General features: G+C 31.9%; 2 protein-coding genes across 4 annotated transcripts in view; one reads left to right on the top strand and one right to left on the bottom strand.

Annotated features, from left to right (window-relative positions):
* LOC134707694 (DNA (cytosine-5)-methyltransferase PliMCI-like) overlaps positions 1–6,365 on the bottom strand; it is a 49,359-nt gene extending 42,994 nt beyond the window's left edge. Inside the window, exons 1-4 of the mRNA XM_063567685.1 lie at positions 6,088–6,365; positions 2,679–2,727; positions 1,585–1,692; positions 266–589 (exon numbers count right to left, since the gene is read on the bottom strand). Coding sequence (XP_063423755.1) covers positions 266–589; positions 1,585–1,692; positions 2,679–2,727; positions 6,088–6,140 — 534 coding nt within the window. The 5' untranslated portion in view covers positions 6,141–6,365. The remainder of the gene's footprint in view (positions 1–265; positions 590–1,584; positions 1,693–2,678; positions 2,728–6,087) is intronic.
* Positions 6,366–6,391: 26 nt separating this feature from the next.
* LOC134707695 (FIGNL1-interacting regulator of recombination and mitosis-like) overlaps positions 6,392–17,773 on the top strand; it is a 67,427-nt gene continuing 56,045 nt past the window's right edge. For 2 of the 3 annotated variants that reach the window (XM_063567688.1, XM_063567686.1), the window contains exons 1-6: positions 6,392–6,488; positions 9,878–9,985; positions 10,733–10,772; positions 12,110–12,198; positions 13,262–13,360; positions 15,895–16,035. In XM_063567688.1, the coding sequence (XP_063423758.1) occupies positions 9,896–9,985; positions 10,733–10,772; positions 12,110–12,198; positions 13,262–13,360; positions 15,895–16,035 (459 nt within the window). In that variant the 5' untranslated portion in view covers positions 6,392–6,488; positions 9,878–9,895. Of the gene's footprint in view, positions 6,489–9,841; positions 9,986–10,732; positions 10,773–12,109; positions 12,199–13,261; positions 13,361–15,894; positions 16,036–17,773 lie in introns of all 3 variants that reach the window. The other variant, XM_063567687.1, reaches the window with a different exon arrangement.

Below are 17,773 nucleotides of genomic sequence, written 5' to 3'. Positions count from 1 at the left end.
TTGGTGCACTAAAATACAAATTCATTTTCACAGTGATTTTTGTAGAATGCATACAGAAGAATGGACAAAATAGATTGGATTTGACAAAATTATGTAAGAAACAAATGTAAACAGCACCACACAGAACAAAGTATTTTTAACCTGCAAAATACACTAGCAAAAGAAAGAATATATAAAACTGATGACTATTGAAAACTAGTATAGTTTATTAATTTCAAAATTCCTCTTATATTAATTACATGTATATTACTAATATACAATTTACCTCTTCAATTTCCTGTTTTTCTGTATTTTTCTCCTTGGCAACTTCTGCTTTCGCCTCTGTCTCAATATCTGCCTCTACCTTGATTTCATCATTTTCTTCTTTTAACTCTTCTTTGTTTTCTACTTCTTCATCAATAACAGATCCATTTTTACCATTTTCTATATTTTCATGGTTTCCGTTGTTTTTTGAGATACCATTAGATCCGTTTTCTTTTGCCTCAATATTACTTTTTTCTGTGCCATTTTTCACAGAATTGCCATTTGCCAAAATGTTAGATTCAGTGATCTTCTGCAATAACTTTCCTAGTTGCTTAAAATAACCTTTCTGTAAATATATTTCTACATTATATTAACATGTAATTGGTTATACAGTTGGTTAAGAAAATAATGACTATTAACAATAACTATTCAAATAAATGGTGAATGTGTCCGATGATGCCCTTACTTGCATGTAAAGTTTTAAAGGGAAATAACTCAAGAACTGTAAAAGTCACGCTACCCAAATTTGAACCTTATCTGTGTTTTGTGGTAATTAGCATTGTAAATAAGCTTCATAACATTTGGTTGAGGAACACTATAACAGATATATAACAGTTAGATAATGGAAATGAAAACTTCAGCAATTTTTCCATTTGTAATGGGGCATAACTCTAGAACGGTTAAAGAGATGCCATCTAAATTAAAACATGATCTGTGTTTTGTGGTAATAAGCATTGCTTACAGAAGTACAAGGGTAAAAAGTAATGCCCCCTCCTCCATGGTTGGGGTATTTTTTTTTTGTGTTTTTGTTGTTACATTACAGCTCGGGTGGATTTTGCTTTGTCCACTGGCCCACCATGGGAGTGGGCACAGGGTGGGCAAAATTTCTAACTTGTCCACTCTGCCCACCCATAGGAGTGGGCATGCAATTTCTTTTGTTTAATCTAAAGACTTGCAAGTACAATCACTTGAAAAAAGTAGATCAGCATTTGTAATCAATATTTTTACAAAAAAGAGATTATAGATAGAGTGGGCACGGGACCAGTTATTGTCTTATCTATTATTCCATTTAACCTTCAAAGATTTGGTTTTTCACTCCATTGGTTACAAAATATAATCATTACTCATGATGCTTAACTCGTGTCAAATTTTTAACTGACGCCATTTCCTTTATTAAAACTTTTCCCTCTGGTACAAAAACAATTGTACTACTTTACTTTTTAATAGCAAACACAAATATTCTTCTTATTTTGGGAGCACCTATGTGAATGTGTATTCCAAAATGATACAAGAATAATTGTTGCATTTTTATAATGATACATATAGCTTGTCATTCATTACCTCTGTAATATTTTCATCTTTAAGCTCATTTTCCAGTTCTTTGATATCTCTTTTAACTCCTTCAGGAATAATGTCATTCAAAACTTTGCATTTCTTTCTCCAGTACCCCTGTTCATAATAATAATAAAAAAATATTTTCAAGGAGGCAAGTTCAACGTAACAGCAAAGTAGATAAAAAAATATATATAATCAAAGTGCTTGTTAGCACTGAACGGTAAAGCTTGCTTCATTTTATCAGTAGGAAGTAAATTGAAATATTGCATTGGTTGAAGTAGATTTAACAGCAATTCTAGACAAATATCTCCAATTTTTAAATTGAGATGACTTTACAATGACATCATTTATAATTTTAGGGCAGATATTAGATTTCTGCACCTTACAAAAGTTTTATAATTTTCTTGACAAGTGTAACATCATTTTGTGCCTTGAATATCTGAGCATACATGATTACATTAATAAATTTATGGGAATGTTCAAGGATAGGATGTATATAGTGTTATGATCAATGCACTATATTTTGTGTATCAAAAAGGTAGTGATAAGTCTTGATGAATTAGATTTCAATCAGTCCCATAAGTTTTTGATTGCGTTTCATGCATACTTTACCTGAAAAACAAATCCAAAGTGACATTGAATGATAATTTAAAAAGTATAAATGTAAATAAATTAACTGATTTTCATTACTGCCTACAATTGTCATTTTGTCATTTTCAAAAGGACTAGACCTACAAGTATTTCACATTGAAGATAACCACAGTTTGTCTGTAAAAAAGCACTTAGGTTAGAAAATGAGAGCCAAATCTCTTGCACGTAAAAGACACCATTGTAGATTTTGAAAAAAAGCAGGCTAATTCCGCTACAAGGTACATGTAGCACTCATATCCATAAAGTGGAAAGGAATTAATATAAGTTGTGATACCTTGTTTCCAAATCATATATAAATAAGTATGTTCAAACTGACTGAGGTACATTCTATATGAAATTTCACATGTCAGACCATGATCTCATACATGTTATCATTATATTCACCACTTACATAACTATCCTATAATTAATAGATTCAATCCCAGTTGAAACTATGACCTCTAGCTTACCTTCTCAGTGACATCACCATCTTTATACTCTTCTTCTAAAACCTTTAACCTGTAAACAGAAACTGATAAAAAGAAAAAAAAATACACTCCCTGCATGATACTTGGAATTACAATCTAAACCTTTACAGACACAGTAAAGATGATGATGATGGATAGCTGTTTATCATGTTAATGTAGTATGTATATTAACTGTAATTTGTACTAGACTGTCACCCAGAGCAAATTGATAATCATGCAAGTTAACAAGGTACAGAGTAACAGGGGGCAGCCTGAAAAAATAGTTTGTAATCTTCAATCAGTGTTCTCCCCAGGCCCTTAAAGGACCACGGGCCCGCGATGTATAATTTTCTGCCGCGGTGGTATCGTTCTTGCCGCGATGTATAATTTTTCTCCGTGGTGCTTAAGTTTTCGGCAAAAAAATCAAAAAATCGTATTAAAATCGGTAAAGTTTCAGATGACTTCAACTTTTCATCAAAATTGACCAGTTCTAACCGGTTTAATCCAGTATTGACAAGTAGATTGTTTACACCACGTGATCGATTTACCTGTTGAGGTTAACTTTGATGATTAGATTTAATCAATGTACATGATTCTTTTGTGTTTTAATTAATTAAGAGATCATAATTTTAATAACAGACTTGTGAGGGACAAACAGACATTTGTTAATGAACCCTATTACCAGCTGATTACGCCAGTCTCAAGTCAAAATAATTTGCCTTTTAGGAATTAATTGTAGTTACTTCCCCTGATTTTGCTAATTACAAATATATGCTCCTCACATATAATTTTTCATTGCAAATAAAAATAAAGTACAAATTGAATGCAAAATTATATTAGAATGTTACATTAAGTATACAAACATTCTAAGAACATACCAACAAAAATGTTTTGCAAATTATTTTTGAGAATCATACCATTATTGATGGACAGACATATTATAATAAATTGGTATTTTTTATGGTAAATATCTCATTGAAACAAATGATAAAAAGCCTTCTGTCACAAATCCACTACAATCCCTTGCAGGACTGTAGCTAGGGTTAACCCTTGTGAATATATAACTCTTATAAAGTACTCTCCATGGATTTAACCATAAAAATAATTTTGTTGTTGTCTAAAAGAATGAGGTCTAAAACTATGGAAAATAGTTTTTGATTTACTGAAGGTTCTGTATCAAAATCTTGTTCAAAGTTCCTTGTTATGGAGAAATCTAACATGGGGAATGTGTAGTGTAACTACAGGGGGACAAAATGGCTTGATCAAAATATAAGAAGTGACTTCAGCTTACAGACTAATTGTGCTTTCTTTTATTTATTCTTCAAAGATATTAAAGTATACAAACTGTTTATTGATTGACTTTTTCTACCAATAATTTTCTGACCCAAGTCCTACAACACAGTACCACAGTAAACAAAACAAAGGCAAACAGGTAATGACAAAAAGTAACAAGAAAAAAATAAGCGACGCAGCGCGACACAAAATACTGTAAAATTCATTTCGTCACGCGTTACCCTGGTGCTATCCAAAAATCCTGGGGAGAACACTGCTTCAATATAAATAAAGCTGAATCTGTATACCAAAATAAGAAGACACATTTCCCTAACAAGACATATAATAACTATCAAGCTATGATAAGTCGTTCACCTAAGGACATTTTTTTTTGTTTTTTCTGTAGACTTAGCTTTGATTTTTTATAACCATGCATTGTCAAGCTTAGTAACTCATAATTGTTTCTCAGAAACTCAATGTACGATGCTGTCCAATACTGAACCTACTGACCTTGTTTTGTTTACATTCAAATTCCAATGCAGAGTTCGCGAAAATGGTCGGTCCTGACCGCCAAATAGAGGCTCGGACCAGTATTTTGAAACCTAGTTGTACCGCATCTAATTCCAATACATGTTTACATTGGTCTTCAGATGAACCTACTGGTTATTTCCGGTACTGGATTCCTGTTACAAATGTATAGACAAACTGAAACCTATGGAAAACTTAGTGCCGATCTACACGTGGCCTGCTAAATTTGTTCTTCGCAAACAATCGGCGATTGAAATCTTAGATAGCGATAACAAATACTGAGAAAATTATTCAGTTGATGAAATAGATAGTGAAGATGACTATAAGAACAATCATAAGAACAAAACTTGTCCTTCATTATTAGTTTGTTGGTGGCTGTGAAAAATAAAACTAAAAATAATAATAAAGATATTTTTGGATAAAATATGTTATTATTTTATATTAGGATCAAATTGACAGATTTTTATTGACTGGCAAAAATATTGTAGGACTGACAAATAATTTTGTTTTGTCAGTCCAATGACCGACGGGTCAAATGAAGTTTTCGCGAACTCTGCCAATGGCGTCAAAATCATGATGTGATGTAAAATCGTTCTCCCCAAACAAATTGCTAAACTGTCAATTAAGTGATTTTTCGGTCTACAGCAATTACGTTATTTGTTTGTGGGATATTGCTTTAAAAATAGTTTGCAATAATTTCTGGTTTTATTCAACAGGAAACCTCATTTTTTGCCATCTCTTTCGACTTCAATGGAATTTTGTATGAATATACCTAGTCATGATGGTCAGATTATCGATCTTTTTATAGTGAATAAAAAAAAATCTATGAAAAATAAATATAAATTGTTTTTAAATAATCTACTCTATACTCCTGTGCAAAATTATGGCATGGACATCGTTTTTTCATATAGTTTTCCTTTCATTTTGGTTAGTTTTCTTTCGCAGGAAAATTGCGAAAGTCGTCAGGAGCATGTCATTTTGAAATTCCTAAAAATACGATTGGCTTGACCTGTATTGCCAGCCACAAGATTGATGATGCTGAATGGAATGTACACAATGGATGCCGGAAGTGGAATTTTGTGAAGTTCTAGGATGTTTTTATACATTCAGAAGTTGGGATTGAAAAGGTTATTAAAAAAATTGGCATTTTTTAGCAATAATTGATAACAGCAAGGAAAACTTGCCTTTAGATATGTTTTTTTAAAAGTATTTTGCACCAATTTTCTATGCTGGAAGTAGCGTAGTGACGTCAATGCATAGTTTCCCTGTGTGTTAAGTTCAAACACATATACCGAACGAACTAACAAAATGACCGATTTTAGACTATAGTAGGATACAAGCTCCAAGTCACAGAGTCTGTGCTCTAAGATAATGCCAGAGGCAGATTTAGGGGGAGGGGGCAACAGAATGACCCCCATTTTTGTTGGAAAAATTGGTTATTTAGTGAATGACATATATATGACTAAGCAGGACACCTCCCATGACCCTTTATGAAAATGTCTGGATCTGCCTGGCAGCCACTGATTCAGTGATTGCTCCAAAAAAATCTTAAGAGCTTGAGTTTATTCATAGAGAAAAAGGCTGCCGCTTTTAAAGATCAGTGAAATCAAACCTTTCTTGAATATCTGAGTTTTCTTTTTCTTCAATGTCTATTTTCCCTGGCATGTTGGAATTCTTTTAACCGAACAGATCAGAGAAGTCAACCTTGTGTTTAGTTGCTTTCCCGCGAAATATTGGCCTAAACCATAGGGAAATCTAGACAATTAGAACATCGTTTAAAGCTCAAATTATTTTGATTTAAATATCTCTCTTGTTTAAATCGATTTGTTCATGGATATATTATTTGCTAAATTGATTATTTTTTATTCATTGGAGTCTAAAATTGTATTTATGTTTTTTCTTCAATCTGTGAATCCCTTTTCCATTAAAATGGACTAAACCGGAAGTGAAGAATGTAAATAAAGAAGTTGGCGGAAAATATGATCGTTTGCTCTTTTACTGGTTCATGATGATGTAAATATTCGCTAAATATTTAAACATTCCTATCAAGTCTAGAAATAACAGTGAAATCAGAATTAATTATTTAGGATAATTTAGCTCACTCCCCGAACAAAATCACTTAAGACTTTAAGTATATAGGATAAATGAACTGTTTTTTTAAGGTTCATCATAACCTTTTGGCTAAAATGGCCGTATTTACACCCCAAATTTTACTCTGAGTACAGACTAACCTATACACCTGCAACAGTTTTAAGGGATGGCAGGAACTAGATATATAAATTTTAAATGCATTTTATGTTTCAGAAAATTATTAACTTTTCTAGATTTTGCTATCCATTTTTTTTCGTTCCTGCAGAAGGTGCAAAAATTAACTAAGTAGTGAAAACGATTGAGAAACTCCCCTCATATAATTAATGTTGTGAGTAGTATTGATTTAAATGGACAATAGATGGACAATAGACACCTGTAAACAATAGGTGATTAAACAGGTTTAAACTGTGTAACTGAGTGGACCGTATCAAATGAAACTCGGGTGTTTGTTTATTTTGCTATCTTCTGCAGACTGGAAAAAAATGCACATCAAAATGCAGGTGAGTTTTTCATTTTCTGAAACGTAGATTTCATATAACTTTTATATATCTAGTTCCTGCCATGCCTTAAAACTTTCCTATATGTACCAGTTTGTCTGTACTCATAGTATTTTTTTAGGTGTTAACACGGCCATATTTTTCAATTCCTTATGATGAACCTTAATTTCATTTCTGGCGTTGCGGTCATAAAACTTTCGAGTCAGTTTTTTGTACTCGTACTCGAAATTCAACCAATCAAAATGCTGGATTTCATGTTTCGAGCAGGATTTTTGTGCTCCGAGCACTGAGCAAAGTTTTATGACTTCAACCCAAGGTCTTCTCCTATATACATGTTGACTAAAAATTATCTTTACATAAAAATACCTTATTAATTGGTAATTTTAAGGAAATATTGCTGTTTTTGGTTATTATCTTGAATATTATAATAGATAGAGATAAACTGTAAACAGCAATTATGTTCAGCAAAGTAAGATTAACATGACTGAAATGTTCAATTGACCCCCTAGGAATCGGGGTCCGTACGCCCTAATTCACGTTCGCCCTAGTACCTGTTCGCCCTGATACCTGTTCGCCCAGGGTCCATTCGCCCTGATTTTTATTTTTTACTGATTGTTGTCTAGTGGCATAATTTTAAGTATTTGAATAAATTTAGTTGAAGTTTGTTGAAAAAATCACCGAATATTGATATTGCCGCAATTAATTTCATCATTTTCCCTTTGATTGCAGTAGAATACTGGAATACAATGTATTTATCTTTGTTGATATTTGTTAACAAAATAATTGTATTCAGTCATTCACTAATGTATGCAGTATAACTTAGACTAGTCTCAGAGTATTTTAATGAATGAACTTGTAAATCCATTTTACAGTTCGAACCTTTTTTTTAAATTAATTTCAAGCTGAATATATTATCAAAAAAAAATTGTTTTTTATATTATAAATCCATCAAAAGACAGGTATCACAATAAGCAGTGATCCGAATTATTTTGTCATAAAACAATAAATTAATGATCCTTAACAAGCCATAAACTTTTAGATATTTCCATGTTTCCATAAATTTCAAGAATATATACCATAGAAATATATCTGATTAAGTTTATTCAACTTCAATGCCCTGAATATTAATATTTTTTAGTAGGGCGAACGGACTCTAAGGGCGAACGAACTCAGGGCAAACGGACCCAGGGCGAACATGTTACTAGGGCGAACGGTCCCGATACCACCCCCTAGGGAGCAATTGTCCTTTATAGTCAATTTTTAACAATTTTCATAAAATTTGTAAATTTTTATTAACATTTCCACTGATACTACTGGGTCAAGTTCATTATAGATAGAGATAATTGTAAGCAGCAACACTGTTTAGTAAAGTAAGATTTAAAAACACATCACCATGCATCAACAAAACACAATTTTGTCATGAATCCATCTGCTTCCTTTGTTTAATATTCACATATACCAAGGTGAGCGACACAGGCTCTTTAGAGCCTCTAGTTGGTTATTATCTTGAATATTATTACAGATAGAGATAAACTGTAAACAGCAATAATTTACAGCAAAGTAAGACCTAAAAATAAATCAATATGACCAAAATATTCAATTGACCCTCTAAGGAGTTATCGACTTTACAAATTTTTGCTAACATTTTCCACTGAAAAAAACTGGGCCAATCATTCAAGATAGAGATAATTGTAAGCAGCAAGAATGTTCAGTAAAGTAAGATCTACAAACATATCACCATCACCAAAACACCATTTTGTCATGAATCCATCTGTGTCCTTAGTTGAATATTCACATAGACCAAGGTGAGAGACACAGGCTCTTTAGAGCCTCTAGTCTAGTCTTGCCTGCTACAAAAGTCCCAGAATGTGAGGCATTATGATTACAATACGGTGACTGCTGCAGAGGTGTAAACTATTTATTTAAAGCTTTATAATTCAGAAAGCAGAAAACCTGGATGCTCCATACATGTACATACCAAATACAAATATTTTATTGGCACATACATATACCTTAGTTTTCAAAGTTTCTGTCTGTCTTAGGTCCATTGTCCTTGACCTCATTTTCATTGATCAGTGTAATCTAATAAAAAAGTGTGTTTTTATTTGTCGACATGGTCAAGTTCAAATAAAACTGGAATTTGGATATGGGTTTCTTGCAACATTTTCAATTCCTTCAGTTAGTGTTCACCTGTCATAGACCTCATTTTATTTGTCAGTGATCAAGGTTAAATTAAGTTATGTGGTCAAGACTACATGTTTCTCAGAGTGTTCATGTATGGAATGATAATTATAAAGTGTACATGTCTGTTTACAAGGGTTCATATGACCTTGGTCTCATTTTCTTGGTTCATTGGTCATTGTTGAGATTGATGGTATTGTTCCTCAGTTACTTTAAGCTATAGCTACATGTATATAGCTGCGTGCATATTTGGCATAAAAATGATTTATAGGTGTACATGTCTGTCTGGCATGGTTCATCTGACCATGACCTCATTTTCATAGAATATTGATAATGTTTATATTATGTGATACCTCGTGATACTATGAAACTCTACATATTACATTGTACAGACTTTTAACATGAATTCAATTATTAGACATTTCATGGTTTGCACTCTTGTTAATATAATTTACATGATTATCCAATTGAATAGTATATCAGCACATTGATATAAAAAAAAAAACATATTACAACACTAACAATGTATTATATATGAAGAATACTTGCTAAAATTTTAACATCTATATTAGCTAACTTTGTAAAAAATCTTTGTAGATACTAATGCAGAAAGTGAAACCATATCTATTTCAGAAGATGAAGTTTCTATAGATGTCACAGACAACCTTCCTTGAATCTGTGGTCAGCTGGGACCATCAGAAATGTCAACAGAATCTAGAGGAAGCTCTACCTAAACTTATTGTATCCTTGACTTCAATTAAATTTTCTTCATGATACACATTTAACCATCTTTCTTGAGTTTGAAAAAATGAACACAAGTTAAGATTACACTTTTTCATGATAACCAATGTTCCATAATACTACTGTTTTAAGATTTTTTCTAATGCAAATTATTGTTTACGCAAATTTATGCTGCTGGTTAATATTCCTGTGTACAATTTGCCTGGCCTGACTTAATTTAATATGCTTGAGAGAAAAGGTGAAGGCATTTATTGTAAAATGTTCTTGTAAATGTACCTTTACATCCCACTTCAGTTCTCTAGTAAAAAACCTACAGTGGTACAACTTTATACAAGGATTCCCTCTTTTTAGTGGCTGTCTAATTTATTTACTTTACAGAACAAACTTAGTTAGTATAGTTATTTGTATTGTTCTATTTATTCTTATCCTGAGTGTGTATTAGATATATATATATATTGCCTCTGTACATAACTATTTGTTCTTATCCTGAGTGTGTATTAGATATATTGCCTCTGTACACAACTATTTGTTCTTATCCTGAGTGTGTATTAGATATATTGCCTCTGTACACAACTATTTGTTCTTATCCTGAGTGTGTATTAGATATATTGCCTCGTTCTTATCCCTCTGTACATAAGGTAAACAACAACCAATCAATCATCCAAGCATTGATCATTATATATAGTTTTCTTTGTACATGCTTTCTTTCAATGGTAAATAGAAAATTCTTTCCTTAATAAACTGTAGGATTTTCTACAGAATGCAGAAATAATTCAAGAAAAAGTTGGTAAGTTCAAAACTTTGATAATGCTTTGAACCATGGCTAAATGGTTGTTGGAGCTTCATACAGCCATACATGTGAACCTCCCAATGGGGTTACAATAATCCTGTTTTCAGGGGTCTCGTCCCGTCCTCCCATTTACGAGAAAAAACTCCTGTGTATGAAATATTTCATGAATGAAAATTTTCAGCCGCCATGTTTGATAAATTCTTACAACCGTACGGGTGTAATTGACACCTGTGTTAAATTTTACATGTAAATCAAAGAACATGTATAATTATATGACTTCACTTGACAGCTTGGATGTCAAACATACTGGTAATCAACAATGTTTACCTCTGTCTAACTGCCATTGTTTAATAAAAACTTTGTGTATTGGAAGTAATTGAAATACATTTTTGTTACTTCCCTTTGAATTATCCTGTTTAAAGTTATTTTGCTTTTAAAAACGTAAAAACCTCCTGATATGAACCCTAATCTCCTGACCAAAATTTCCAAATCTCCTGATCTGAGCTTCACTGTCCATAACATATATATATGTTCCGGACCATATGAGTATTTGGACCATATGGGTATATGGGTATATACTCATATGGTCATGACCATATGGGTATATACTCATATGGTCCGACTGTACGCGTATGGTTGGGGTAATTAACACTCTGTTACAGTTTACTTTAAATACATCTCAACTCTTCATATGGTATGACTGTTCATTAAAAAGACGCTATCATATAGGTAATTTTATATTAATTTATATAATTGAAACAAGCATATTAAATGATAAAAGAATAATTTTATTATGTAGCATTTATTTTATATGATGGAGTAATTGCAGAGGTTCCAGGGACACTGGGCAATCAAAGCACATTATATTCATATGAAGACACCAAGTTGGCTAAAGAAAAAAAATGCTTATTGTCTAAAGCACCTATATTGTTTGATAAGAATATTTGTTAGAACACTGCACTTGTTTCATACCAACAACCTTTCACTTGAAGCACTGAGCTTTAACATTTAAAGGTGTAAATGAATCACAGTGTGTCTTACATCCTTAACTACTAGCAAACAAATGGTTTTAGAAAACTATCTGAGGAATCGAGGATGTACATAAAGGAAAATCATCATGATTCTATATATTAAAGGGGAGATAATCAAACCCTTGCTGGGTGTGTCATTTTGTGAGTTCCTGCATATGGTACTCAAGAATTATGTCATATATATAGGTTTAACAGTAATGTACTTTAACTTTTAATTAATTCTTTAAAAGCAGAAGCAATGAATGCATGTATAAATGGTTATGCATTTTAGTAATTATTGTTTATGTGTTATTTATATTTTAGGAATTTTGAAGATTATATGTCAGCTATTTTTACCATGTATACAGATTGAAGAATCAGAAAATAAATTATTTAGACATATTATTGAAAAAGTAAGTCATTGCTTAAAATGATAGTACAGTTTAAGACAATGCATTTTGATAGAATTGTTTTACAGTTTAAGAGAATGAATTTTGATAAAATATTCAAAACCTTATCTGCATTATCAATAACTTATTTTCTTTTTGCAAACAAGCGAAATGGCTCAATTTTTTTATTTTTCCGTCATCCCACTGTCTATATCTCTACTAACACAAAGGTTCCTGGTTCGATTCCCGTTCCAGGATGAACATTTTGGGACTGAATTTTCTTCTCTCCCATGCCTGTGACTATATGGTCTTGAGGAAACGATGATAGTCTGTCGTAAGTGGACACTAAATGGCTAACCCTGTTAAGAGAGAGCCATATCTCTTGCACGTTAAAGATACCCTTGTAGATTTTTTTGAAAAAAGAGCAGGCTAATGCTGCTACAAGGCAGTACTTGCATCTGCAAAGTGGAAAGGGATTAATATAGGTTGCAAAACTTGTTTCCCAATCCACTATAAATAAATATGTTTAAATTATATCACTCTGCTCAGATTTTAATAAAATATTGCATATCATGGCAGACAACCTGATAATCGATACTTATGACTGATATTTTTATGGTCTGTGCGTCCGTTCGTCTTGCTTCAGGTTAAAGTTTTTGGTCAAGGTAGTTTTGATGAAGCTGAAGTCCAACCAACTTGAAACTTTGTACACATGTTCCTTATGATATGATCTTTCTAATTATAGAGCCAAATTAAACTTTTGACCCCAATTTCACGGTCCACTGAACATAGAAAATTAAAGTGCGAGTTTCAGGTTAAAGTTTCTGGTCAAGGTAGTTTTTGATGAAGTTGAAGTCCAATCAACTTGAAACTTAGTACACATGTTCTCTATGGTATAATCATTCTAATTTTAATGCCAAATTAGATTTGTTACCCAATTTTACGGTCCATTGAACATGGAAAATGATAGTGCCGGTGTTCGAGTGGGGCATCCGTGTACTTTGGACACATTGTTGTTACAATATTTATTTGCATAAAATCTTATTCTGTTTACACATTTTCAAGAGAAAAACATTTTTGTTTACAGGCATGCTGCTCTTTTGACTGTATCTTGAATGACATTAAACAGATCAACAAGAACCAAGATATTTCTGTATTAAGCGGACAAGTGCTCAGTTTATTGGAGGTGAGTCTCAATGTTTATTTTTTTACAATTTAGAAGTCTGACAGTTAATTTACAAAAATATCATGATAACTATGGGTTCTATTGAAATAAAAACAATAAATCTTTCACTTTTTTTTTTGAAATTTGAAAAAATGCCTTTTATGCAATACTCACAATAGATGCCCACATCGTGGTACAATTGGGCAAGCGTTGAACAAAGAGTGTGGAACGAGAGAAAGTTAGGATTTGGGCACAGTTTATAGGTTTAATTCTATTTCTGTACAATCTAGTTTAACATTTTTCTCAATGTTGCAATGAATTAAGTAGGTACATTTCTTTACTTGTAGCACATGGCTTTGCCCTCTCTCTTTTTACTTTAGCATATCTAGACATTTATGATTATTCATGGTAAATTCTCAATATTTTGTATATTTGTTCATACATTCAGTGAATTGAGAAATTGTTTAGGGGTACTGCTAGTAAGTCATATAACCAAAATTACTTTTACCAGTAATTTTAGTTTCATTTTCATGTTCATTGTTTTTGTTTACCTTATTTTCTTCCACAATGGTATTTAGACATCCCTTGATGAATTTACTTTCTCTTTCATAATTTAATTCATGACCTATATTTCATCCACAGATAGGATTCTGGGAAGTGATCAATCAATTTTTAAATGTAATTAGCTTTGTTATCACTATCTGTAGTGTTTTGCCTTACAATTGATTGGTTTCAATCAAAATTCATACCAGTCTGCAATGTGCACAGAAGTGTATTACAAAAATCCATAATTCTCACTATTATTATATTGTTAGTTTGGTTTTAAATGTTTTCTTATTGGAAAAGCATTAGCACATGCATATATGCAGTGCAATAAAAAAGCGTAAATATTTGATATTTTTCAATGAAATGTTGAATTGTTTGCATTTTATTATTTACCATGAGGCGCCTACCTTGATGTAATTAAACCTTGTAAGCAGTACAGAAGGTTGTCCAGATTTTCCACAGAAACTATATGTGTATTTAATTAAAATTAAAGTTATAAATTTGTCTTATTTCTTTGATAAAACACACATAAACATTAAAAAGAAAAGTGGTACAGTGCCTTCTATAAATTCAAAGGCATATAATTACAAGATTGAATGTTATGTTTTCAATGTTAGTATACTTAAAGAATTTATTTTTGTATGAGAATTATTCAGGAAGCTTAATTTTTGAGTGCCTGTTTCATGCTGATCTTAGCTTTTTTATTTGCTTTTAGACTAAAACCTAAACTTTAGCCAGTGTAATATTTATTACTGTAAAAGTTTCAAAATTTGGCACATAAAGTATATCCTCTCAGAAATTCACCCTCAAAAAAAGACTGAATTGGCTTTCTTCTTATAAAAAATATTTTTTCAATTTTTATTCACATGTTTCTAATATAAATAGGTCCGAGAACACAATTAATTCGTAGTGCATTTCTTTTAGAACATAAATGAAAATTTAAAAAATCCCACCTGCGCTTTCTCAATGAAATTTTTACAGTGTGTTGTACAAGTTTTGGGACAAATTATATCAAAATTATAGAAAACTTCATCGCCTCTAACTCAAAATATGGACAATTTTGTGTTTAGGGTGTCTTGAAATCTTTTGACAGCTTCAGAAGTGCTAATTTTTAACCTTTTTCAGCTGGACCAAATCACTACTTTCCTGTAAAATTCTGGACCCATTTTTTTTTGCAGTGTAATTTTACCCCCCTACTTACAATTTGAGGCACTAAACATGGAGAAATAAATTTGGAAGGGGTATAAAAATTATTGGCAAGTAACCCACTGTTAACACTAGGGACTATATTCGTGAACAACGAAAATCAAGGGACGACAATTGTGGTCTCGGACCAATACATTAAAATTCAATCTGCTGAAAACAGGATTTTAAGTGCTTAGTTCTTTCTGCTTCATGCAACAAAGATACTTAGGAGATAATGTTTATGATCCGTTAGTCGGTCTGTCAATACTGTTCTGGCTATTGCTACTCCTCTGAAACCACACATCAGAATTTTATGAAACTTTGTGGATAAAAAGAAAAAAAAATATGCAAATTTTGTTGATATAGTTTTCCAAGTTTCACTGTTTCTAAGGCTGATTGCCTTAAATAATTGGAGAGTGTCCTTTGTTGAATATGAACATAGTACAAGGTGAGTGACACAGGCACTTTAGAGCCTCTAGTTTAGAAAGTTTTTATCCAATCATTCATACATTGTTCACATTATTAAAGTGCAATATAAATCCCAAGCTCTTTTACAACTTAACACTTTGAATTCAAACGATGTAAGATATAGGTAAATGTGCTTAAAGTTACATCGATGAATGTAAATTCAAGTGGGAAAATGGCACAGTTTTAGGAAAAGAATTCTTTTAAAAATTTCAATACAAAATATTTTTACTTTCTGTTTTCAATCTTTCAGAAAATTAAAGATAACAGTATACCATCCTTTATTTTGATTGAAAGAGCCTTTGAATTTTCTGGAAATTAAATAGTTGTAAACAATTTTTTATCTCATTTTTGAACAGTTACTGTCTGACATAGTGGAATGCTATGAAGTTTGTGTGAAGTATGTTGGGTCCACAGAAGTACCTTTGGCCTGGAATAAGGTCCAGTCTTTACCAACTGGAGCTGTCCATATACTTAAAGGGACCTATGGACATTGTAAGGTAAGATTATTTTTTTTTTAACAAATGTCATTTGAAAATTGCTCATTTACACTGTTTTGACTGATCATTTGGTTTCAATTTTGAAAGTATTTCAAAGACAGAAATATGATGACAGGTTACCAAACATTTTCTCACTGTCAGTCACAAGTTATAATTTTTGTCTTTGGTAAACGTAATGTGTGAAAGCTGTCATGTTATGGCTCAGTCCCAAGTTAATTATTCATCTCCAATTGCTGAAATCGATATTTTAGAGGTTAATTTCTTGATCAGGAATTCAAAATACAGGCATTTTCCATCTTCATGTCATGATCTAATGTCTCGGGTTAGAGGGAGGGTGTGGCACCAGCAAAAATGTTTCACTATGCTATATTCTGATTGAGTCTTTCCCAGTACAGGAGCCTGTAATTCAGTAGTTGGCGTTCACTTGTTGAAAGTTGTCTCATTGGCAATCATACCATATCTTCTAATTTTTACATGACATAATAATCCTGCAATCAGTTTAATTGAAGTCTGGAGCTGGCATATCAGTTATATCTGCTAGTAGTCTGTTGTTATTTATGTATTATTGTCATTTTGTTTATTTTCTTTTGTTACAACTTTTGACATCAAACTCGGACTCCTCTTGAACTGAATTTTAATGTGCGTAGTTATGCCTTTACTTTTCTACATTTGCTAGAGGTATAGGGGAGGGTTGAGATCTAATAAACATGTTTGACCCTGCCGCAATTTTGTGCCTGTCCCAAGTCAGGAGCCTCTGGCCTTTGTTAGTCTTGTATGATTTTCAATTTTATTATTTTAGTTTCTTGTGTAAAATTCAGGGTTTAGTATGACGTCCATTATCACTGAACTAGTATACATATTTTTTAAAGGGCCAGCTGAAGGATGGGGGAGTTTCTCGCTACATTGAAGACCCATTGTTGGTCGGGTTGTTGTCGCTTTGACACATTCCCCATTTCCTTTTCCAATTTTATGCAAAAAAAATATTTTTGCAATGTGTAAAAAATTATTGAACTTCAATTAAACATTTTTTAACATGCAATAGTACATGAAATATGTTAACACTAAAGTCATGTAGGTGTTTTGCAAAAGAATTGTGTTGAAAGAATTTGAAATAAGGGTCAAAAGGGGGGTTGCCACCATAATTGCCATAATAATTATCACAAACAGAAAACATTATCTATGATTCATAAATATTTATTTCACAACTCTGTACATGTTTTACACAATTTTTGGTGCATAAGTACATTAAATATAATTATTTTTGGTTTTGAATTGTCACACATTGAATTTGTCATTATGATAGTCCATTATTGCATATCCTTTTTAATCCACTCATTTATAAATTAACATTCTTTTAAGTATAAAATAATTTTGATCTGCAAACAAGGTAAACTGTCAATGTGTTATGGAAGTTAAGGTGGTACCTAACACCTTGACTAAAATTAATTCAGCTCGTTTAATTTTCATAAAATTTGGACAAATATTCACTTTGACCTGTTGACAAAAATGTCAAAATTTCAAAAAAAATGAACCAGACACATAATCGGAAAATGTTGCTTGGTATTTATAGCAGTTTGACAAATACCAATTTTGATCATTGAGAAGCTTAATTTTACTTGACAATACAACGTGATTAAAACTTTTAGCTGATTTTACAGAGTTATCTCCCTGTAGCGTTCGGTACAACCTTAATTGATGAAGAATATAAAACAAAATGATGTCTGCTGACATTCCATAC

This window comes from Mytilus trossulus, chromosome 2 (genome assembly GCF_036588685.1).
Source record: "Mytilus trossulus isolate FHL-02 chromosome 2, PNRI_Mtr1.1.1.hap1, whole genome shotgun sequence".
Lineage (NCBI taxonomy): Eukaryota > Metazoa > Mollusca > Bivalvia > Mytilida > Mytilidae > Mytilus > Mytilus trossulus.
Note: the sequence above shows the minus strand (reverse complement) of the source record. Positions and strands in the feature narration are given on the sequence as shown.